The sequence below is a fragment of the Sinocyclocheilus anshuiensis genome, unplaced genomic scaffold (genome assembly GCF_001515605.1).
Source record: "Sinocyclocheilus anshuiensis isolate Anshui unplaced genomic scaffold, SAMN03320099.WGS_v1.1 scaffold44, whole genome shotgun sequence".
Taxonomy (NCBI): Eukaryota; Metazoa; Chordata; class Actinopteri; order Cypriniformes; family Cyprinidae; genus Sinocyclocheilus; species Sinocyclocheilus anshuiensis.
In genome coordinates this window covers 2,194,884-2,218,955 of record NW_015555746.1, presented here as the reverse complement: position 1 = coordinate 2,218,955, position 24,072 = coordinate 2,194,884, and the positions used below count along the sequence as shown (strand labels likewise).

The 24,072-nt window shown below is 38.9% G+C and overlaps 1 protein-coding gene across 3 annotated transcripts in view; it reads left to right on the top strand.

The window, feature by feature from the left end:
• The window catches only part of LOC107673538 (gamma-aminobutyric acid receptor subunit beta-3), a 76,843-nt gene that overhangs the window by 10,664 nt on the left and 42,107 nt on the right, over window positions 1-24,072 (top strand). For 2 of the 3 annotated variants that reach the window (XM_016467157.1, XM_016467156.1), the window contains exons 1-3: window positions 5,249-5,775; window positions 5,868-5,959; window positions 6,093-6,160. In XM_016467157.1, the coding sequence (XP_016322643.1) occupies window positions 5,696-5,775; window positions 5,868-5,959; window positions 6,093-6,160 (240 nt within the window). In that variant the 5' untranslated portion in view covers window positions 5,249-5,695. Of the gene's footprint in view, window positions 1-1,117; window positions 1,160-2,056; window positions 2,061-5,248; window positions 5,776-5,865; window positions 5,960-6,092; window positions 6,161-24,072 lie in introns of those variants that run through there. The other variant, XM_016467158.1, reaches the window with a different exon arrangement.

Sequence of the window (24,072 nt, the reverse complement as noted above, 5' to 3'; positions counted from 1 at the left end):
GAGAATCGTCCTGAGGATAAATTAAAGCATGTGTGAAGCTTAGCTATAAGTAATCAAGGTATCAGTCAAAGATAAATAATATTGATTTGATAGGACTAGATTCAAAAATGGTTTGCGAGAGCAGAGTTGATCATTGTTTTATAAAAGGCACAAGTAGTAATGAGGACAGCCATCAGAGGGAACTCTAATCCCATTTTTTTCTGATGCTGACTATTACTGCAGTGCTTCTTCAGTCGATAAATGAAAACCGTAAAAAGCTCTACCTGCTCCAGTTTCATGTTGTGCATAAGTGAAAATAACTCATTGAACTAGTTTCTTTTATAAATGACACCCTATTGCTGATTTGGGTTGACAGGACATCTGGGCAATGTCTTAAATGTCGTACACATCATAAAAAAAAGATGTGGCACAGCACTGTTCTAGAGATTATGCAAAATCCTAATCCAAAAGTATTCATATTATAACTTTAAAAACAAGCATGTGTATTAAAGAATCCCAGTAAAACACACTCGTTATGGGTATCTAGAGTAAAGTAATGCATATTGAAGACGTAACATTGATTTACAGCAAGAGAACCGAAGAGTCTTTGATTCAAGCGAGTAAATTAAACATCTGCTTTGGGTTGGTTTTAATGGTCACAGTGCTATTGGGGGGGGGGGACACGTATCCGTTAGGACGAGATTTATTCTAGATTCATGAAGATTGTACAGACAGTTTTGTTGTGTAGGTATAATATGATATTGTAGTTGTTTTGGGGATTGGTTCATTTTTAAGTGCTTTTGTCTGACTGCTGATTGACTTCATTGATATGGACTCCAGAGATTTTCACATGAGAGCAGCTGTTACTTCTATACAGTCCACCTGTGTCCTGCAAGCATCTGATAATCCTGATCTAGTTGTGTGTGTGTGTGTACTGCATGTGCTCATGATAAACAGATCTTTAATAACAAAGATTAACAGAACAACACAATTGGAACTCAAGACATGTTAAAAGACATTTGAAAATGCTTTTGGGATTCAGAAACATCACAATTGTTTACAGAATGTGTTAATTCTAAAATTAGTAACAGGGCATTGAATGATGGGAATAGTAACATCGCCTCCTTCTGTTTTGCAGGAATGCAGTGGATGGGAATAAAAAGCTGTTTGCAATCTATGGGTAAGTTACTCATTGTGTATAATAAATAAAGTAAATTTCATAGCAGTTTACACTCACTATTGTTGGATGCACGCTGGAATTTTTTACCCAAAAAATATAATTAGCTGAGAATTTACCCACCCTCGGGCCATCCTAGATGTAGCTGAGTTTCTTCATATGAATGGGTTCAGAGAAATTAGCATTACATCACTGCCCACCAATGGATCTTTTGCAGTGAATGGGTGCCGCCAGAATCAGAATCCAAACAGCTGATAAAAACAACAACCTACAACGTGACTCCAATCCATCAATTAACATGTAAAGTGAAAATCTGCATGTTTGTAATAAACAAATCTATCAAGATGTTTTTAACTTTTGTTTCCAGCTAAAATATGACTCCTCTATACATATGATTGATTTCTCCAGTGGAAAAAGGTGTCTAATCTGTATCAAGGGAGAAATATGCACAGACCTAACACAGCTAACAAGCGAAAAACAGTCCTAAACTGTTCCAAATAAATATGATGGTGAATTTTGATGTGAGAGAATTACAGGGGATGGACTAAAGGAAACGTTATTATGGATATTGTGATGTTTTTATTAGCTGTATGAATTCTCATTCTGACGGCACCCATTCATCACAGAGGATCTCTGGTGAGCAAGTGAGATAATTGCTACATTTCTCCATATCTGTTGGGATGAAGAAACAAACCCATCTACATCTTAAATGGCCTGGGGGTGAGTAAACTTTCAGCTAATTTTCATTTTTAGGTGAACTATTCCTTTAATGTACTCTTCATAGTATCACAGGAGTCTGAATCCTTCAATAGGTATTATGAGTGAATTTGCTGTGTTCTGTCTCAATCTAAAACAAATCAGACCCGCAATGTCAGCCACGTACATACATTATTCATTCAGCACAGTGCAATATTCACTCCATCCAGAGGATCTATTTATCTGTGTCCATCTAATCTGGAGGAGTGGTGGGGGCGTGCAGAGGAGAGAGGTCTTCTGCATCTGCAATTTGACACAAATGGAAGGAAAAGCCCTATCAATGGAAGCCAGTGCAACCATGTTTTCATTTCCCCTTTTTGTGATACTACAGTAGATCAGAAAACCACTTTGATAGCCCAGTGGGCAAAATAAAGAAAAGTGCCTTGTGAACTTTTGGACACGGCCTTCAGTGTTGGGGAGTAACTAGTTACATGTAACTAAATTACGTAATTTAATTACAAAATAAATGTAATTGTAATCAGTTACAATTACTGAGAAAAAATGTGTCATTAAATTAGTTACTTTTGAAAATGTTAACGATTACAAAGGGGGTTTCATTTGAATTTTTTTACACACCCACATACAGATTTAATTGATTTCTTTCAGAAATTGCAGAGACATCACTAATATATGAGAGCCCAATGTTTCAGGAGTTTATAGGACACAGAATAGGACACATTCCTATTTGATAACTGTTTTATTTCCTATTTGGGTTTATGTATATGCTTTATTTTTTTAAGTTTAACTGGGTTTTTTTCTCAGCCATTGTTAGATGCCAGTGTTTCCTGTCATAGATATGCAACATTTTGATTTCAAAAACAGTGTCATAGCTATTAAACTATTACTTGTTATGGTTTTAAATCTGTATTTAACCTCAGAATGATCTCAAAGTAAGTCTGATTTTGTGCTGGCTGTGCTTTAAAATTAAATTATTATAATCTTAATTCAAGGGAGAAAGGATTTTGAAAATGAGCAGTGTTGAGTTCTACTGTAAGGATAGCGCTGCCTGGTTGAAAACATTAGAAATTTAGAAAAGTAATCAAATGTAATCAGTTACATTACTTTAATAAAGTAATTGAAATAGTTACACTACTTATTACATTTGAGATAGGGTAACTTGTAATCTGTAAACTATTACATTTCCAAAGTAACCTTCCCAACGCTGACGGCCTTATACCTTACAATTAGAGGGGTCAGAGGACACCGGTCATTTTAAAGGCAAAGACAGGGATCATAGAAAAGGTTCCAGTCCTCCCACACCCTGTTTGACTAGTGTTACTTTAAAGGCTTTAACAGCATTTGGCTTGGTGTGTGACCGTGACTTGGTGCCATTTGCTCAACCCACACACTGAGGAACCTTTGCATTTGCAGATGATGTGTGAGTGGAGTGCTTTGTTTGGATGATGGGATGTGGGTGTGTGTGGGTAAGTGCTGTTCAGAGCTACCCTCGCTTTCCATCTCTCTCCTTATAGTAGCTGCTCTTCATGAACGGTTATGCTGCAAGAAGCTTAGAAATCATTTCCTATATGTATGGCTACAAAGAAATTCCTGGAAACGTTTTTTTTGCAACAATATTAAATACATATACTCTATTAATCCCAACATTGAGGTTAAAAGGTGAAAAAAGTACACCTGACATGATTCTATGACTTTTAGTTCTGTACAGAAAGGGGTTGTTGCAAAATTCAAAAGTGAATAATTAATATCCTGCCAGTTCATGAGTTTGAACTGTATTGGCCATGCCCTAAATAAATTAAAACTGAAATTTGAAATGGAATGATGGCAAAATTATTTGACAGAATTGCAATTCAACACAGGTAATGGATTCTGGGAAATGTAGTGTATATTCACCCGGTCCAAAAAAAAAAAAAAGTTAATTTAATAAATAAGATTAAATACATAAATGAAATATAAAATTTCTATTGGTCTCATTTCAAAACATCTATCTATCTAAATGTTTTTTTAAACAATGTTTTGCCAAGCCAACACTAAAATTTTTGATAAACTTTGATATTCTACTTAACATTAATGTTATATGAATTTAGATTTCAGTTAATTTTATTTTAATTTACTGTAACTTCTCTGTTATTGAAACAATCTCTATTGTTTAAAGCACTATATAAATAATGGTGGCGTGACTTAATTCTATTTCCCTTCCAATTTAAATTGCAATTCTGCGCTGTGTTCGGTACCTCAATTCAAATTCAGTTCAAACTCAAAAACTAAAATGGAATTTAAAAGGCATTCAATGAATGGTAATCCTGGCACAGACAGGACCAACTGTCCTAAACTAGATTATACAAGATTTGCTATCAATAACAAATTAGGAGGGTTTGAATATATCTATCATTATAGACTAATGTAGGCCTAACACTTTTTCAGGCAGCGAATCAAAAGCTAAATATTGCTATACTAACAGAATGTACCTGAGGACACAAGAAGAACAAGCATCCAATAACATCTTAGTGGAGTCTCAACCCTCGCCTCTCTGGAATAAAGCTTCTGAAACAGTACCAGGAAGCACAGCCACATCCCTCTGCATCCAGCATCTGCTTCTAAAAGCATTAGGGCGGCATCAGTCCGCACACTAGTCTTAATGCAGCGTGAGGGATTTAAAAAGGCCAAACTTCAACCACAGACCGTGTCAAATCCACCAACAGCTCTCGTAAACAGCCTTTCCATTCAGTCAGAACAATGCGGACCTGTTTTTTGAACACAGGTCAAATTAACAGGATTAGTTTAATGAGTTTTTAAAGCTTGGTAGAAGCCATTACACTTGTGCCTAATATCCAGCAGACTGTCAAGCCTCACTGAAAATCTGATTATGTATAATAAAATTGTCTAGAGGCTAAATGGAGGAGCCTTAATATCCATTGATGGGGAGTGGTAGTGAAAACAAGTAATATATCAGATTGATTGTATCACAGAAGGTGTCAATAAAGCTAAATTATTATTCTTCCACTCTGTCACATGATGTTCTGTTTATCACTATTAGTATGCGTGTGCGCGCATGCAGAGGTACAGTACAGGAGATGCCCTCCTAATAAATGTAATGTTCTAATAAAATAGAAAGCACTGCCATTTGATACCACCATAGATATTGCAGTTGAAATTATCTTCTCTGAGAGAGAAGGAGAGATTACTAGTGTCCATAACACTCAAATGGAAGGAATGAGCTGAGTAGCAACTTAACATTTATTGATTGATTGATTGATCACACACCCTAAATGCATATTAAACCAAAACGAAATTTTTGTGCTGTATTTGTGACGTGCAGTGTTGGGGAGTAACTAGTTACATGTAACGGAATTACGCCTGACGTTTTTCCCGAGCGATCATCTAATAACAGGCGCTTTTTGTTGGGTATATGTGAAAAATAAGTCAACTGTCCCGACAGACCATCTTTTGCTTGTAGCTGAAACATAAAAAGAGGCGTAAGACTGAGACTTCAGCAGAGGGTATTCGGGACAGCACAGCTATACGGGCGTCAAAACCGAAGGATGGAGAAGATCTGGCTGAGCCCCAAACACCGACTCCCCTGCTGCAAGCTCCGGTAGTGTCTTGGGCAAAATGCATTGCATTTACCGAGCACCTAACCAAATAGCGCAGTCTCCGCAAGAGAGCGAAAACCCGGATCGCAGCGATTTGTTTACGCGCGTTTGACAGTAATTGGAGTTCTTTAGCAAAAACCCACTTATGGAATAACGTAACCTGTTACCTACGCAAGGAAACCTTACAACGTCCGTTTTGTCGCTCGATTCCTTGCCTGAAAGAGTATAAGGAATGTTTGGAATACAGAAACGAAGGCTGTTTGGTGTTCTTTCATTACCGGTAATTGTGGCAGTGATGTGCTGTGCTCAAAGGTAAGAAGAGCTGGTGGAGACCAATGCGCGAGAGCATAAACCTCCTGGGCTCTAATATGATGGAAATAACCTTCTTTATTATTTATTTTCAGCGCCAATGAACCAGGAAACATGTCTTTTGTCAAAGAGACAGTGGACAAGCTTTTGAAAGGCTATGACATTCGTCTTCGACCAGACTTTGGAGGTATGATGTTGCTCACGTCATTATTTCTTACTTTTAAGGTTGCATAAGTATGTCAAGATTGTTTTTAACATTGATATAAAATAAATAAATGCTTTCTGTGAACTTGAGGATTAAGTTTTTCTTCTCATTTAAGGTGCACCGGTCGCAGTTGGCATGAGCATCGATGTGGCAAGCATAGACATGGTGTCTGAGGTCAACATGGTATGTCTGTTTATATCTTTAATTATTTATTGGGCCATTGATATGTAGCAGACCTTTGGACATGTCCGGTCATTCTATGTACCAGGAGGAGCTTTTAATGTCGCTGTCCATGGTTCTGAAATCTCATAGCTTAGTTTCATCTGCCTGTGAGCTTTGCTCAATCTGTTTTAGTGCCAAGGTCTAGTAAGGGAAGTGTTTTTAATATTAAAATCCTATCAGTACTACATTGGGGAGGATGTGGTATTTTCTCATCATGTTAATGCTTTCGTAGTGCAGATCAGCACCAGCAAATCACTTCCAATGTCAGATGATCACTTTGAAAAAAAGCTTGAAAGATATCCTACTTGTTTTGGAACTAGAAACTGTATCAGTTTATTTTTTTGCCAGTCAAAGTTTGCGACTAGTGGCTGTATTAAAGTGTTAACGGTTCAATGATAGATAGTGAGCACAGTTGTTTCATGTACAACATAGATAAAAGTTTAATTTGGAGCATTAGTTGACACAATATGAAGTCTATGCTGACCGTGTTAGATTTGTTGATCTATGTTTGACTTCATTTTGACTGTAGAACTCGTGCTGATTTGATTATACCTGCAAGAAACATTGCATCAAAAGTCCTGAATAGTCCATATCCACATCATCATATGAGACCAGGTTGTCTCCATGGTGACTGTGTCCATTTCACAGTCATGAATATGCAGATGGGTTAGCCCTCTCACATGGGCACTGAGGGGAGGATGCTGTCAGTTTAGAGTCCCACAAGGGGATGGGCACATATGCTAAAGACTGACACAAGAAGTGATCATCAGTCACCTGGACCTGTGTTTATACAGTTCTAAAGTTGATGGACACTGACATGATGAAATTGTTCAGTATCTGACCTCACCTGGGTAGCATGATACTGTGTGTCAGTCACAGTGTGGTTCAAAACTGACATATTTGCACTTTATTTTCAGTTTTTGACATGGTTGTTCTCATATTGTATTATTTATGAAGGCTTAATCTGATCTCAGATACACTGGCTTTGATTCGCTCTGCCATTGTGTCAAATTAGGGGATATGTGTGTGAGAGGTTTGTTGTCTGTCACTTGTGGTCTTACCTTTAAAGGTGAGAGTTTGAACAAGGTGCTCTAATCCTAGATTACCTCCAAACATGTCCGTTGGATCTCAGAGCATTGAAAGTCACATAATCCACGCAGTCACAGAAAATCTTACTCTTACAGCTTGAAAAATTACTTCATATCCTATGGAAGACCATTTCTGCCACAGATTTAAAAAAGAAAAAAGTACTTTTGACTTTTCATCTCACAATTCAGATTTTTTTTTCTGAGAATTGTGAGAAAAATCAGAATTACAAGATATAAATTCAGATATATTTCTGACTTTCTAGCAATATATATAAACAGTTTATATCTCACAATTGTGACAGTTTTCTGAGAATTCTGAGTTACATCTCACAATTCTGCATTTTTAAATCTGAATTGTGAGTTTACATCTCGCAGTCTGATTTTTTTTTCTCTGAATTGCACGTTTTTATCTATAAATTCCGAGTTTATATCTCTCATTTCTGACTTTTATTTCTCAGAATTGTGAGAAAAAAAGTCTGAATTGTGAGAGAGAAATTTGCAGTTATCTTTTTTTTTTTTTCCCATGGTGGAAACAAACTTCCCTAATAGTTCTTTCTGAAATCTAGCTGATTTTCCAGGTTAATGAGCTTTTAGCTTGTATTACTTTTGATTTAGTTCAATCTGTAAGAAAAACTCCAAACTCGTTATTGCATCATCCAGTACTTGTTGTCATGTGAGATGTGCGCTGCTCTGATTGGAGCCGTCTGTAACTGATTTTCCAGGTTAATGAGCTTTTAGCTTGTATTACTTTTGATTTAGTTCAATCTGTAAGAAAAAACTCCAAACTCGTTATTGCATCATCCAGTACTTGTTGTCATGTGAGATGTGCACTGCTCTGATTGGAGCCGTCTGTAATGCAGTGCCACTCAGCCCAACTGTTCTGCCCACATCTTTCCTTTCACTCACTTCTCCCATTCACTGTAGAGATGCATTGATCAGTGCATTTTGCAATATTAAGATCATTAATAATTAAACGCAGCCACGCTTAGTCTTATCAGGTATGTGAATTATTCACTATAGCCACATTTAGCGTTAGTTCACCCGTGGAGTAAAACCGACCCTGTCAGCATGAAATATTAACTCAATTTGTAGCTGAAATCAACAAGGCTGCAGACATTAGCCCAGTTGATGAGGTTAGCCATGTGACTGAACTTAGAGCACTTTTGCACGGGAAGTCTAATGGTAAGGTAATCAAGCAGACGCTAACAGGATTTTCCCGCCTAAGAATGGTGTTTGCTCTTTACAGATTAGTTATTTCTGTACAATGGATTAGCTTTCTTTAGAGGTACAAATTAGGATTACTTGGCCCGCATTGTTAATAGCAGTGATCCAGGCAGGACGAGGATGTGTGTATGTGTGTGGCGGGGGTTGGTTCAGCTCAGCAAAGCTCAACGCAGCCCAGCACAGTGGGGATATCAGGGAAACCTCTGTGCACAGTAGGGATTACAGCAGTCAGTGTGATTATTATTCTGTGAGACAGTTAAGCATCCAGGGATTGACAGGAATAGAGAGCAATATGAAACATTACCGGCAGAGGCATATCCGTGCACGTCGACGCACACACTCTGCCTGTGTATACATGACTGTTTATGCAGGCTGTATGGAATAGTTAATCTCTCTTGAGATTATCTTTGAAGTGATATGATTGAGTGCGTGTTTGCGCACTATAGAAATGGTGAGAAAGGGAAAAAGGTATCTTAGTATGCATTCATATATGCATCAAAGTTGAATGTGAGAAGGGAAATAGATTATACACTACTGGTCAAATTTTGGAATTATTAATTGTTTTATGTTTAATAAGAAGTCTCTTATTCTTACAAAGATTGCATTTATTTGATAAAAAATACAGCAAAACAGCAAGATTTTGAAATATTATTACACTTAAAGAGAACTGTTTTCTATTTAAATATATTTTAAAATGTAATTTATTTTTGTAACTTTTCACTTGACTTTACTCCAGTCTTCAGTGTCATGTGATCCTTCAATAATCTTTCTAATTTGCTGATTTAATGCTCTATAAGCATTTCTTGATAATCAATGTAAAACTTTCTTATTATTATCAATATTGGTGCTTATCAATTATTAGTGATCATTTGTTAATAATGGTTATTATTGTCAATATTATTGATATTATTATCAATAGTATTATTAGTTTTTGATGCTTAATATTTTTGTGTAAACTTTGTTACATTTTTTTCAGGATTCATTGATGACTAGAAAGTTCAAAAGAAAAGCATTTATTTGAAAATGCTGTTTCATGACATTATAAATGTATTTAATGTCACACAATTTAATGCAACCTTGTTTTTTTTTTTATCTTCACCCAAACCTTTTTATGTTTCATTTTCTACAAAAATGTAATAACAGTTTTCAACGCTGATAATAATAATAAATGTTTCTTATGCACCAAATCAGCATATTAGAATGATTTCTGAAGGATCCTGTTATACCAAAGACTGGAGTAATGGCTGCTTTGCATCACAGGAATAAATTACATTTTAAAATGTATTTAAAAAAGCTCTTAAAAATTGTAATAATATTTCACACTATTAATGAATTTGCTGTATTTTTAGCAAATAAATGCAGCCTTGGTGAGCATAATAAAAATAAAAAAAACAATTATTTCAATCTTTTGACCGCTAGTGTAAAGAAGTAAATGTATGCCAATGTTGCTCTCCGTGGTGCTGAAATGCTCATGCTTATTTTGTGCATAAGATTTGAGAAGGATTTTGCAAATGTTGAGGTCTTGACATAGGCTAATTTAACAATTTATCATAACTTACAGTACATCAGTTGTTAACCTTATCTAACACAGAATATAATATAATATAAGAAATAATAATAATAAATGTTTCTTATGCACCAAATCAGCATATTAGAATGATTTCTGAAGGATCCTGTTATACCAAAGACTGGAGTAATGGCTGCTTTGCATCACAGGAATAAATTACATTTTAAAATGTATTTAAAAAAGCTCTTAAAAATTGTAATAATATTTCACACTATTAATGAATTTGCTGTATTTTTAGCAAATAAATGCAGCCTTGGTGAGCATAATAAAAATAAAAAAAACAATTATTTCAATCTTTTGACCGCTAGTGTAAAGAAGTAAATGTATGCCAATGTTGCTCTCCGTGGTGCTGAAATGCTCATGCTTATTTTGTGCATAAGATTTGAGAAGGATTTTGCAAATGTTGAGGTCTTGACATAGGCTAATTTAACAATTTGTCATAACTTACAGTACATCAGTTGTTAACCTTATCTAACACAGAATATAATATAATATAAGACTATAATAACACAAATCAGGACAAAAATTATTTCTTGTGAACTTAACTGCACAATATATATTGTTGACGGCGTATTACTATGTTTACCAGATGCTACTGTAATTTTACCATTCAATTCTGTTCAATTCTGTTACTCTGACATTTATAGTCAGTCACACACATACATATTGAAAAGGACCTTACACTGTCAATATGTCAGATGAAGCAGCTTTCATTTTGTGTTTGGTTAATTTCAATAACAGGCCCCTGGAGTGTTCAGTGCAGATACTCCTGCACTGTGTGGCTGACAACACCAAAGGCTTTAGGAATTTCAGTCATTTTTAATTTCCTCAACCCCAGGTTGACTTTAAAATGTATTATTCTTCAACACAGCAGCTTGAATAGCTCTTTTTTATATCAAGGCAGAGTTCTTTCAAGGGTTTAAAGGTTTGAATGCGGAATAGTTGCTTGTTGACTTATGCTGATTTATTGATTTTGTTTTCTCTTGTGTCTGGATCTTCAATCCAGCCACAGACACTAAGTATACAGTTTTAAAACATTTTTAGTTACAGCTGAATACACCTTAGAATATTTATTTGAAATTATAAGCAGTGATGCAATTTCAATTAATTTAAAGATGTATTTATTTTTATTTTTATTTGTTTGTTTGTTTATTTATTTATTTTTATTCATTTATTCAGCAAGGATGCATTAAATTGATCAAAAGTCACAGCAAAGACATTTATAATGTTACAAAAGATTTAAAAAAAAAAAAGAATGTATTATAGTTTTCCAGAACAGTATGTATAGTCTGCAAATATAGGCTAACGGGGCCACGTTACCCAAATCTTGTCCCCCTCAGTGGAGTCAGGTGTCAGTATTTCTCCTGTCTATTTCACAAAACAGAAAGGAGTAAATTATGCTCAAATGTTGACATTTAGACTGTTCAAGCGCAGGTGTAACTGTATGTGATGTGTGTGATAGATTGATAATATATAATATAGTGGTAATATAGTGACAGAATTGCACAACTGCCTCATCCAGCCATGATTAGTCCAACCTGTTAACTCTTGCCATTAGGCAGTGAGTCACAGGAAAACGTGTCCTGATTGACTGACATATCCACGGCTTTTCTTACACCCCTGTTGACTGTGACAAGGCCTGATTGTGTGGTGTAGTGTATAAATAGCCGGCTGCCATGGCAATGAGGCTCGCTCTTGCAGAGTGTCAGGTGGGCAGGCAGTGTGTGCGCATGTGTGTGTTTTGAACGTTAAATTGTGGTACCTCATTAGCTAGACTGACGTGCCAGATATGGACATGAAACACATCAAGATTTTAGTTTGTGCGTGTGTTAATGAAACCAAGAAGAAGGAAATCAATGGAGTGGATGTTTTTCGAATGTCTTGCCGTCACTTTATATGACAAAAGTAACAGTCCCAGAGGTTCTATAGTGACATGGATAGACATTACAGGAGACATTTGTGCTTTCCCCACAGCATTCAAGAGCGTAGTCTGAGACAAGGCTGTTACACTGAGATGCTTTCCAGATTTTTACCCCAGAGGCTTGTTTTTGCTGTTTTCGCTGGGTTTCCTCTGAACATCTTCATTGGTTTTTACTCAAGCTCTAAAAGAATCACTCTTTACTGTGGCAGTTGTGGTCTAATCATAGCATACCCTGACGTTTGTTCTTGAAAGTTACACCAATGTTTCTGGTGCAGTACAAGTAAAACTCTATGAAGTCTATATTGATTACCACAAAACTGTGATATTTTAGTATTATTCATATATTATTATAGTATTTATTCATATTTTGAATTGGCTTTTATTTTTACATTTTGAAGTTTCCGTCTTCATTTTTAAGTTTTAGTAATGTTGTTATGTGCTTTTGTCATTTTATCAGTTTTTTTTATTTTTTTATATTAATAGCTTTAATTTACTTGTATTTCAGTTTTAGTTTTAGTAATTTTGAATTTCAATGTAAACTTATTTTAATTAGCTGCTAAGACAACATTTCTACTTTTCGTTTCTTTTTTGTTTTTATTTTTTTATATTTATTTTTTATTTCTGCTTTTTTTAATTAGCCAAAAATGTTAATATTTTTCATTTTATTTCTGCTTATTTTTTTTTATTGTTGTTGTAGTTAACAACAACAATAAAAAAAAATAAGCAGAAATAAAATGAAAAATATTAACAGTTTCACGTTCATGAAAGGGATGCTAAGACTTAGAAACAAGCTTTATATTACAATGGGTGTTAACTAATTGAAGCTTTACTTAGTAATGATTTCTGTAATTTGTTTCTATCAAAATATGTGTTGTTTGAGCTGAAAAGTTTCCTAAATCATAATTTTACAGGTGTGGTTATTGTTTAAAGGGGTCCTACCCAGACAGCAGACAGTTTCGGCCCAGATCCGGCCCACATCTGGCCCGCATGGATTTCACATGGGCCAGATGTGGGCCGGATCTGGGCCAACACTATGTTGCTGTCTGGGTATTATGCTCTTTTACAAAGTCTTGATTTTGTTTTGGGGGTGTACTAGGACATGCTCTCATGCTTGGTGGTTCGAAAAACGCATTATTTTTCACATAATTTACATTATTAAAATACCTTTCTCCCCAGCCTGGCACAAACGGCTCGATTAGTTCCGGCTTTGATGAAGGTCCACCTTCCGAAAAACAAAATGTGTTGTGATTGGTTAGCTGTCCCAGTGCGTTGTGATTGACTCACTCAAACAAGCGTTCTAACCACAACCTCGCCCCCTCCCCACCCCCCAACCATTCGAATTTCTGTAGGCGGGAATTATTTTTAATGATATTCTAATGGGCCGCTTTGTGATATCACAAAGCCTGGAAAACAAACGCTGTAGTCCAAACGAGCCGTTCGTTGTAGTTCTTGAAAAGGGATTTTTTAAAAACGAAATATCTCCCTTTCGAGTGGACTTTGAGATTTGTAACTTTCTAGATCTTTTTTATGCCCAAACATACACACTACACACTGACTAAAATTAAAAAAGTGAAAAAGCATAATAGGACCCCTTTAAGGTAGATTAAACTACAGTTATGTGTTCTTGTGGGTGAGTTTGTTTAATGTAAACATCACTTCAAGCATAGATAAATTACATCTCTTCCTATTTCCCAGCTTTCCATGGTTGTAAAAATTGAAGGATTGGATATAACCTTGCTCAAACAAGGTTGGCAAGTGATTCAGGCACGCTAGTCACGTTTAACAGGTATAATGTAAAGTGTTAGGTCATACGTAAATGCTTAATAAAGTATTTTAAAGTTTATTTTGGTGCATTACCATGTCCCACTTTCAGTGGAAATGCATTACTGCGAGCACAATCTTTGTTTGCTTGTTTTACCAATAGAGGGACAAGTTAAAATTGTTTTAGCTGAACTTGTATTGAACCCGGAACATTCCTTTAAAGCAGGTTTATGTTCTTTTTCCTCACAGTTGCTATTTTGGTAGACATCTCCTTACATGCCCGAGTAAAAAAACAATATTGTAGGATTCTGTAAATGGAAATGTATTACATTATGAACCAAAAAGCTTCAGCTTGAAATGTGATCCATGCACTGTCTAATAAGGTCTGCTTTTTAATGTTGTGCTCTTGATGTCAGTGCGTGCAGCGGTATTCTGTCTTCAGACCGGAAGTGATAGGGCTGTTAAAGACTAAAAGCTCTCATGTTGTCAGTGGTGTAAACCCAAAGGATTTGCCTTATGTACATTACATTTTACTGTACCAGCGCCTCTCTCCCTCACCTCTTTTAAAATCAGGGAATGGGAATGTCATTACACACACAGAGGCGTATTTTCACTCACAGAGTTGAGCTGTAGTGCAAGAATTATGGCATGAAGTATCCTATTCCAAGACGTCTGTCAGCAAGATTACTTGGAAAAAGCAAAAAAAGTGTTGAAAATATAACACTATTCCATAAAAATGAATTAAATATAATTTGCATCTAACGGACCGTGCTGCTTACACAGCCTCTCTTGAGGAGGGCCCGGCACAGGCAGTATTAAATTACCCTGTCAAAATGTGCTGTTAGCAAGCAGAATATTTCTCAGAAATCAAAAGCATTCAGACATAATCAATATACTGCTGCTGTTCTGTGTTCAGTCAGGAGGGTGAATCTCACGAAACCTGTCAAGAGCAGTTCCCAGTCCAAGTCCCAATATTCATATATATATATTACCCCAAGATATCCCAAAATGAAAATTTGCTTTAAATTTACTCACCCTCAAGATGTTTGTTTCTTCATCGGAACAAATTTTAAGAAATTTAGCATTACATCACTTGCTCAACCAATGGATCCTTTGTGGTGAATGGGTTTAGTCCAAACAGCTGATAAAAACATAAATAATCTGCAAGTAATCCACATGACTCCAGTCCATCAATTAATGTCTTGTGAAGCAAAAAGCTTTTGTGATAAAAGTCCATAATAAATATCCATAATATTGCTTTCTCCTGTGGAAAAAGTTGTCTGAATCAGGGGGAAAATATGCACGGATGAAGCACTGTTTACAAACGAAAACAGTTCTAAATAAATATGTCTGTGGATTTTGATGTGAGAGGACCATGTGGAATGAACTTTTTCACTGGAGGGAGCGTTATTATGGATTATGGAATGGTGGATTTGCAGCTGCTAAATTCTAAATTTCTCCAAATCTGTTGAAGAACAAATTCATCTACATCTTGGATGGCCTGAGGTTTAGAACATTGGGTAAACTATTCCTTTAAGCCTTTTTTAACGTTTTTTTTTTTTTACTTAAAAAATACCACTTTAAAAAAAAATCTCATTACTATAATGGAAAAAAGGTCATATTTAAAAATATTTTTTGAAAGAGTATTTTTTTAAATGTGTATTTATTACTACCTATCATTTTTGCTGATTTATGTAAAAAAATATAGAAATAAAAAAATTAATATATTACTATATTTTTAATGTAAAGCCATGTGAATAAAGGCTTTTTAATTTTTCACTATCATTTCGAGTGCCTTGGAGTGATTCGTTTTTTGATGAATTTAGAAATCCCACATCCAAAGAGCACCGATTTATGGACTTTATACCCCAGGAGCATTTTTTTTATTTTTTTTTTTGGCATATTTTTGATATCTTAAAGCCTTCGTTCATTATTTAATTATTTTTCTTTGTTTTTTGAGGTGAAATGTGACTTAGACATGCTATTGTGAGATTCACATAGAAAAGACTCCCCAGATCACTATTATGTATACAATTAAAAGTATATCATGCCTCTCTTTCTCTTTCTCCATATGCTTTGATGGGCAGTCTGGGTCATTAGATGCGTTGCAGACAACATCTGAAGTCAGGGAACATTTTATAAGTGCTACTGACGCACAGGACTGAAATTCTCATCTGTGCACAAACACGAATGAAACATATTCAGCGTGATAGTACTGCATGGATACACAGCAGATGATCGCTCTGGCACAATGTGTGTGGCAAGTATAAGTGGTTGCTCTGGAAACCAATATCATCTTTAGTCAGGATTTGAAGATGTTTGTGGTACTTACCCAGGTGAAGAGGGAGGTGGGGGTGGCTTTATGAAATTACAGTTTTTTATTTAAAAAAAAAAAGCATGTTTTCTGAAAGTGTAATTATACCTACAAAAAAAAGCTCCCATCGTACCTGCTGCTTTCTGGTCAAGCATAAAAAAAAACTGTCAAATGAATCTGTTGATCTTCATGATACAAAGAAGCTTTCAAAAACATGATGATCCAGTTATGATGAATGCTGGTGATTTCCTTTCATTTAATGCAGCCGTAACCTGACCATTGAGTTTGGTCAAAGAGCTTTTAAGGTGAAAGCGAGAGAAGGAAAATGCACAGAAAGCAAAGAATGCCCGGAAAGCCTCAGAAACGCACAAGGTATCGGCCTAGAGCTCAGCACGCCTGTGTGGGCGTTCTGCGGAGAGAGAGCGTCGTCAAGGAGACCGGAATTATTAATATATTTAGTCTTTTGTTTGCTCTCACCCCCTTTATTTTTAGCCTGATAGTCGGTTTTGTGGCCTGTAATTGTTCAATCAGGCGTAATATCAGTGTATAGAAGTGTTAACTCTGAACTTCGCTAAGTGCCTATTATCTCCACCTTTAGGATAAATAGGTGTGCTTTGGGAAGCGTTTCCTTCCAGCGACTGGTATGTGTCATATGACCTGAAGGCAAATGGAGCAGATTGCGGTCTAAGTGCCCTCTAAAAACAGTTTACGTGGGCCATGAGGTGACATTCAGGTGTTCTCCGCTTCAATTATAAATGGAACCATGTGTTAAGAGGACATCCCTCTGTTTAAATCACCCCAAAATGTCCCGTTGGATACCCTCAGGCTCCTGTTGAAAGTCTTATTAAGTGCAACAGACACAGGACGTTCACACACACAGAATGCAAGCAGCAAGATCACGCTGTGACATCGGCCTCTTTGAACACCATGTTAACTACAGCCTGTTGAGTTGCAGAGCTCTGGGGATGAGTGCCTCCTTCTGCTCTTAGGAATTCATCCGCTGTTACTAGGAAGTTTTTTATTTTTCCTGTGCGCTTAACAATGGTTGTCTTTCCTCTGTGCTGTTGTTTGCATGGGAGGAAGCACATTGATGTCAGGAGGAAAATCAATATCATATGAAAGAAAACTGGCTCTATGACTGACCTGAACCTTGAGCTGCCAGATGTAATTTCTGAGCAGTGGATGCAAGAGCCCAACGCTTCTGGAGTCAAAAGTAGTTGGAGCCATTAGGATTTTTTTTTTTTAATTCACAATTCCAGTTCCTTTTAGTATATTAAAGAGATAATTCACTCAAAAAAATTAAACTCTGTCATAGTTTAAGCATCATCACTTTACATGTATGACTTTTTTCTTCTGTGGAGCAAAATAAGATATTTTTGAAAAATTGTGGTATTTGTCATACAATGAAAGTCAATGTTATTTGGACCCATTTAACTTTGTAAAAGTTCTTTCTAAAGAAGAAAGAAAGACAAAGAGGTTTGTAATTACATGAAGATGAGTAAATAAAATAATTTTTATTTTGGAGTAAACTATCCCTTTAAGAAATAAATCAATGGCATAGTTTTCATTAATATTTATAAAGTACTATTGACAAAATGCATAATGCATGCTTTAACTCCATGTTGGTATATGAACAGTCAGTAACTACACTGATTTAGGTCTCCTGTTAAGTGTAAGCTGTATGCACTAAAAGGAACTGACTCATTATTGTCATTCATGAATCGGGCTACACTGTTTGCACTGTATGCTTTTGATTCACTAGCAAGAATCAGTCCATAAGAGTCATTTGTTCTGTATTCGAATGTCCAAGATAACAAGGCAAGGCAAGGCAAGTGTATTTATATAGCACATTTCATACACAATGGTAATTCAAAGTGCTTAACATAAAAGGAAGTAAAATAATCATAAAAAAATAATCACATCAATAAAACAAGGAATTTAAAAACTTTTTAAATGAAATTAAAAATTGATTTAAAATGAATTTAAAACAGTTAAAAATAGAAAATAATTATACATCTGATCTCTTCTGGAAGCTGGTTCCAGCTGTGGGCGGCATAATAGCTAAAACCGGACAACTATGGCAGACCAATCGCTGCAGCGATCAGGGAGTCCCGCCTCCCTTTATATAAACCACAGCTACCTGCCATTTCATCATTCTCGCTCTCTTCCCCGTGAACATTTTCGGAAGCTGGCTCAGCAAACTTCGAGAATTATTTGCTTAACAGTTTACAGACGGAGCCACGAGGTAACGTCCCAAACGCAATATATTCCTAACGTTTGTTGAGCGACTTCACTTAGAGTGAGATAACTAACGCGTCAGGACGAGTTTTCTGCTCTAAGTTTTCAATTTATTTTCCAAGTTTTTGGGGGCACTCACCACGCACCAAAAAGAAGGAAAAGGAGAGCTCTCTGTCGCAGCACAGCTCCGTACTAGTTGTCACGTTGTGGTGGGCTTACCGTACAAAGAGAGTGCAGGCCCCATGGCCACTGCGAAGCCCTGGAGGAAAAGGTCTTCCTCCACATCTGTGTGCTTGTGGAATGTGGATTTCTGCAAAGAATTCACACGGCCTCTGCATCTCCTGTTTGGGTGCTAAACACGCTCAGGCAGCTCTGTCTAACCCCAAGGGCTGTCCTCACTGCACAAAGTTCTCGGCTAAAACCCAAGAGTGGAGACTCCGCATGGCAGTAGCTGGGAAGTCGGACCCATGCCTCTCTGCTCAACCCAGAGAGGAACCGATGGATTGTCCGCAGGCCGTCAGCTCGTGGGGAGAGATGATGGAGAGGGTGTCACCCGTCCTTCCCCCACTGTTCGAAGATCCATTAGTGGGAGATGAAGACGATGAGGACGAAGTGTTGTCGGCCATCCTCGAGGACAAGGATGACGATGATGAAGATGCTATTCTTCCTCCAAATCAGTCGTGTCCGCCGAGTGCACAAGATGTGAGTTCACCCTCCCCTGTACAGACGGGCACGGATCTACTTGCGGTCTGTCGCAGGGCCGCAACTAAACTGTCGATCAACTGGCCATCCCAACCGGCAGGTCAGGGGGCTGAAAGAGATTTGTATGATGGAAAGAGGCTTCCGTCACGTCTCCCTCTAGCGAGGCAGTTTATTCCAGCCGTCCCGGCTTGTGTGGCTGAAATTAAGAGGTTTTGGGACAAGCCTTTTTCCCACCGTGTGCCCGTCAAGGGCTTCTCGAGGCTGGATGTTCAGGGAATGGAGGATTTGGGGATGGCGGATCCTCCCCCTGTCGAATCTTCTGTGGCTAATCATTTGCACCCAAGTCGCAGGGCAGCGCTCTCTGCAACCGGAGCCTCACTGCCAGGGAAAACAGAGTGCTTCGCCGCCTCTGTTTTTCAAAAGATCTATAAATCATCTGCACTGGCCGTTCGTGCTTTGAACGCAATGTCCCTCCTTAGTGCCTATCAAGCGGAGTTATTTGAGGAGATGGGGCATCAGCTGGACTCCAGATCTCCCAACCCAGCGCTCTGGGAGGAGATATGTGTCATCGCAGATTTAAACCTGCGCTCGTCCCACAGAGCAGTTCAAAGCGGCGGTCGGAGTATGGGCTTAGTGGTTGTGGGAGAGAGAACGCTATGGCTGGGTTTGTCAGGCCTCTCTGACAAAGAGAAGGTGGAGTTTTTGGATGCCCCTATTGATTCATAGGCCATATTCGGCGCGACGGTAACAGCGATGCGTCAGCAATGTGACCTGCAGAAAAAGAGGGAGAGGCATTTGAGGTCTGTCTCCCCAGAAAGCCGGCAGCTCGGCCTTATCACCCGAGCCGACCGAACTTCAGACCTTCAGGGAGAGGGGGACATTCTGACTATCAACCTTCCCGTCCGGTTACACCTCAACAACCGGGAAACGCGGGCCTTCAGTCTAAGCCCGGTTTCGTGAAACCAAAACAGTCTTTCGCAGCCGCAGCAGCGAAATACCTGTCGGCAACTCCTCAGGGAAACAAAAAGAGGTGGTCGACCTGAGACGTCAGCTTGGCATCAGGAAGGGTTTGGACACAGCACTCAGGGTTTATCTGTCCCATCCCTTCAGAACGATTCCATTCTCCCTCCCGCGGGGAAAAGGAGAAGGAATTTGAATGTGAAATAGGCTTGTGTCGTCAGTTCAAAGTCCAATGTGTGCGGGGAAATGACCCATGTTCCTCTGGAGCCCCCCAAAGAATTGTCTCTCCCTCCACCTACGAGGTTTGTTCTGAGGGAGGAAGGACAAAAGTTCATAAGCATCCCATCACAAATGAAGTTTTCTCTGACGCATCCAGGCCAAGGGCTGAGGGTGCAGAGTGGGATAAAAATAAAGAAATATCACAAAAATTAAAACAATCACAAATAAAGACGAATCTAACTCCTTCACTGGAGCGGTATTCCCCTCCTTCGCCACTAGAGTGTGCTGCAACACCGAAGCAGCTCAGGTTTTAGAGGAAGAAATATCCTCTTTAATGAGAAAAGGAGTGATATGAGTGATTCCAAGGAGAGAAAGCCACATAGGTTTTTACTCCCGGTATTTTGTGATTCCCAAAAGAGGGGGAGGTCTCCGTCCCATTTTGGATTTATGGGCCCTCAACAGACACCTCAGAAAATACAAATTCAAAATGCTGTCGCTCAGAATGTTGTGTCAGAGTATTCGTCAGGGAGATTGGTTCACCTCTGTGGACCTCCAGGACGCATATTTTCACATAGATATTTTTCCTGCTCAGAGGAAATATCTGAGGTTCGCTTATCAGGGCACAGCATACGAGTATACGAACATACCCTTTGGCCTTTCTTTGGCTCCCAGGGTTTGCAGAATAAGCGGCTCTGACGCCGTTCAGGAACGGAGGGGTCAGAGTTTCATCATATCTGAATGATCTGCTCATCTGCGCGCCATCCCCACGGCAAGCAGAGAGTGATATGTACACACTAGTGACGCATTTGGAGAGATTAGGTTTCAAGATAAACCAGACGAAGAGTTGTCTAACTCCTGCACAGGAAATAGTCTACTTGGGTCTCAGGTTGAATTCAGTGATGTTTCGAGCTTTCCTATCAGAGGATTGCATCAAGACATTTCACAGCTGCCTCTCCCTTTTTCAATGAGGGAGATCAGTCTCTTTCAGAATGTGTCTTCGGCTACTGGGTCTGATGGCCTCGACAGTGTCAGTGGTTCCCCTGGGACTGCTGCGAATGAGAGATTTTCAGATCTGGACAGCATCACAGGGCATTCACCCTAAGAGCCGTCTCAGCCGCAGAGTGTGCGTCTCACCAGAATGCATGAGCACTCTTCTTCATTGGAGAGCCCCGTCTTTTCTCAGGACAGGATGCCCTCTGGGTCCTGTTATGTTAAGGAAAGTGGTGACGACGGGCTGGGAGGCGGTGTTCGAGGGCAGAACAGTGAGAAGAGTTTGGTCTCCCGCACTGAGAGAGAAGCACATACATTTTCTAGAACTACTAACAGTGTTACTAGCTCTGAGACATTTTGTGTATTTTCTCAAGAATCATCATGTATTGGTCAGGATGGACAATACAACGGTGATAGCCCACATAAATTGGCAGGGAGGAGTTCATTCTCACAATCTTCACTTGTTAGCGAAAGAACTGATTATGTGGAGCAGCAAGACCCTCCTGTCGTTACGCGCGACACATGTTCCAGGAATAATGAACAGGGGAGCGGATTTACTGTCCAGAGGGATCCCCTGTACGGGGAGTGGAGACCCCAAGTGATCCTCAGGGTGTGGCAGAGATTCGGCCGGGCCACCGTAGATCTCTTTGCATCGCGCGAAGACACGCAATGTCCCCTGTTCTTCTCTCTGGCCGGCGACGATGCACCGTTGGGTGTGGATGCTCTAGCCCACGAGTGGCCAGACGTGTTACTGTACGCGTTCCCTCCGTTGAGCCTGATCGAGCCGACACTACGGAGGGTTCAGCAATGCAAACATGTAATGATTCTGATCGCGCCATACTGGCCGGGGAGGAGGGGGTTTGAGGGATGGTGCGCAGATAGAAACATTGTTCCTTTCTTGTGTTCAGTTTCGGATGTGCTGTGCTTCCTACAGGACCTTCTGGATAAGGGCAGAGCCTTCTCTACAGTTAAGGTTTATCTGTCCGCTATCTCAGCATGTCATGTTGGTCTTAACGCGGGTATGATTGGCCAACACGATCAATGTTTGTGCAATAACTGTTCCCGCCTTGGGAGTTGTCCGTAGTTCTGAACGCGCTCTCAAAAGCCCCTTTCGAACCCATTGATAACATTGCCTTGAATTTGCTCGCTTTTAAGACAGCTCTGTTACTTGCGCTCACTACAGCAAAAAGGGTGAGTGAGCTACATGCTTTATCAGTTCACTCCTCATGTATGATGTTCGCTCCGGGGGGTCGAAAAGTAACTTTTAGACCTAACCCGGCGTTTGTACCTAAATTGTTTGATCCCGCTGGTGCAGCTCAATCAGTGGGCCTGCTGGCTTTTCATCCACCACCTTTCAGCGTTTGTGCCTAAAGTGTTTGATTATGCTGGTGCAGTTCAATCAGTGGACCTGCTAGCTTTTCATCCACCACCTTTTTCATCCCCAGAGGAGGAGAGGTTACACAGTTTATGTCCGGTTCGTGCTCTGTATACGTATGTTCAGAGAACCCGCATGCTTCGTAAGAGCAATCAGCTATTTGTCTCATGGGCTGACTCTTACGAAGGAAAACCCATCTCCTGTCAACGGCTTTCCCACTGGGCGGTGGAGGCTATCATGTTATGTTACAACAATGCGAATATAGAGCCCCCAATAGGATTATGAGCACACTCTACTAGAGGTATGGCAACATCCTGGGCTCTGTTTAGAGGCATTTCTATTCAAGAAATTTGCGCGGCAGCCAGCTGGTCTTCTCCGTACACATTTGCTCATTTCTATAGACTGGATGTGACAGAACCCTCTCTGGCCCACTCAGTCCTGGGAGTGAGTAGTCAGGGTGAATAATGCAGCTTATTAAGGGGCGAATTCCTCATATCATTCTGTTTTCACCTCCATCGGGAGTTATGACTCGGATAATAACTTACTCTTCTTTAGTCTGCTTTGTCAGCATATCGGCAATACGGGAGTTGTCTATATCCCATAGTGAGATACCGAACGAATGTTAGAAAGAGAATGTTAGGTTACTGACGTAACCCCGGTTCTCTGATAACATGAAGTGAGGAATCTCACAAACATTGCCCTCCTTGTCTTTACTGCACGGAGAAGAGATATGCGGAGAATGACAAAACGGCAGGTAGCTGCGGTTTATATATAGGGAGGCGGGACTCCCTGATCGCTGCAGCGATTGGTCTGCCATAGTTGGCAGACGTGGTGTTATTGGTGCTTCCACGATCGGTCACGCCTGAGGCGTTCCCATAGTGAGATACCTCACTTCATGTTATCAGAGAACTGGGGTTATGTCAGTAACCTAACGGTATCATCAGCATAGCTGTGATTGCCAATTTGGTTCTTTCTCATTATTTGACTTAGTGGGAGCATATACAAGCTAAACAAGAGCAGTGCAAGAATTGAGCCTTGTGGGACTCCGCATGTCATAGACGTCCACTTAGACTTATGCTCTCCTATACTCACATAATAACCTCTCCCTTCTAAGTATGACATGAACCATTTGAGTACCATCCCAGAAAGCCTGACCTAGTGTTCCAGTCTCTCTAGAAGTACAGTATGTTATGATCAACAATGACAAATGCAACACTAAGATATAGTAGTACTAGCACTGACATTTTGCCAGAATCAGAATTAAAGTGAATATCATTTATTATCTTAATGAGTGATGTCTCTGTGCTGTGATGCGGACAGAAACCAGATTGAAAATTGTCCAGGTATCCATTTGAGTTTAAGTAGTTGTTCAGCTGATTAAAAACTACATTTTCAATAATCTTGCCTATAAAAGGAAGATTTGATATTGGTCTATAGTTGCTTAATATGGTGTTATCAAGATTACTCTTTTTCAGAAGGGGCTTAACAACTGCAGTTTTCAGGGATTTTGGAAA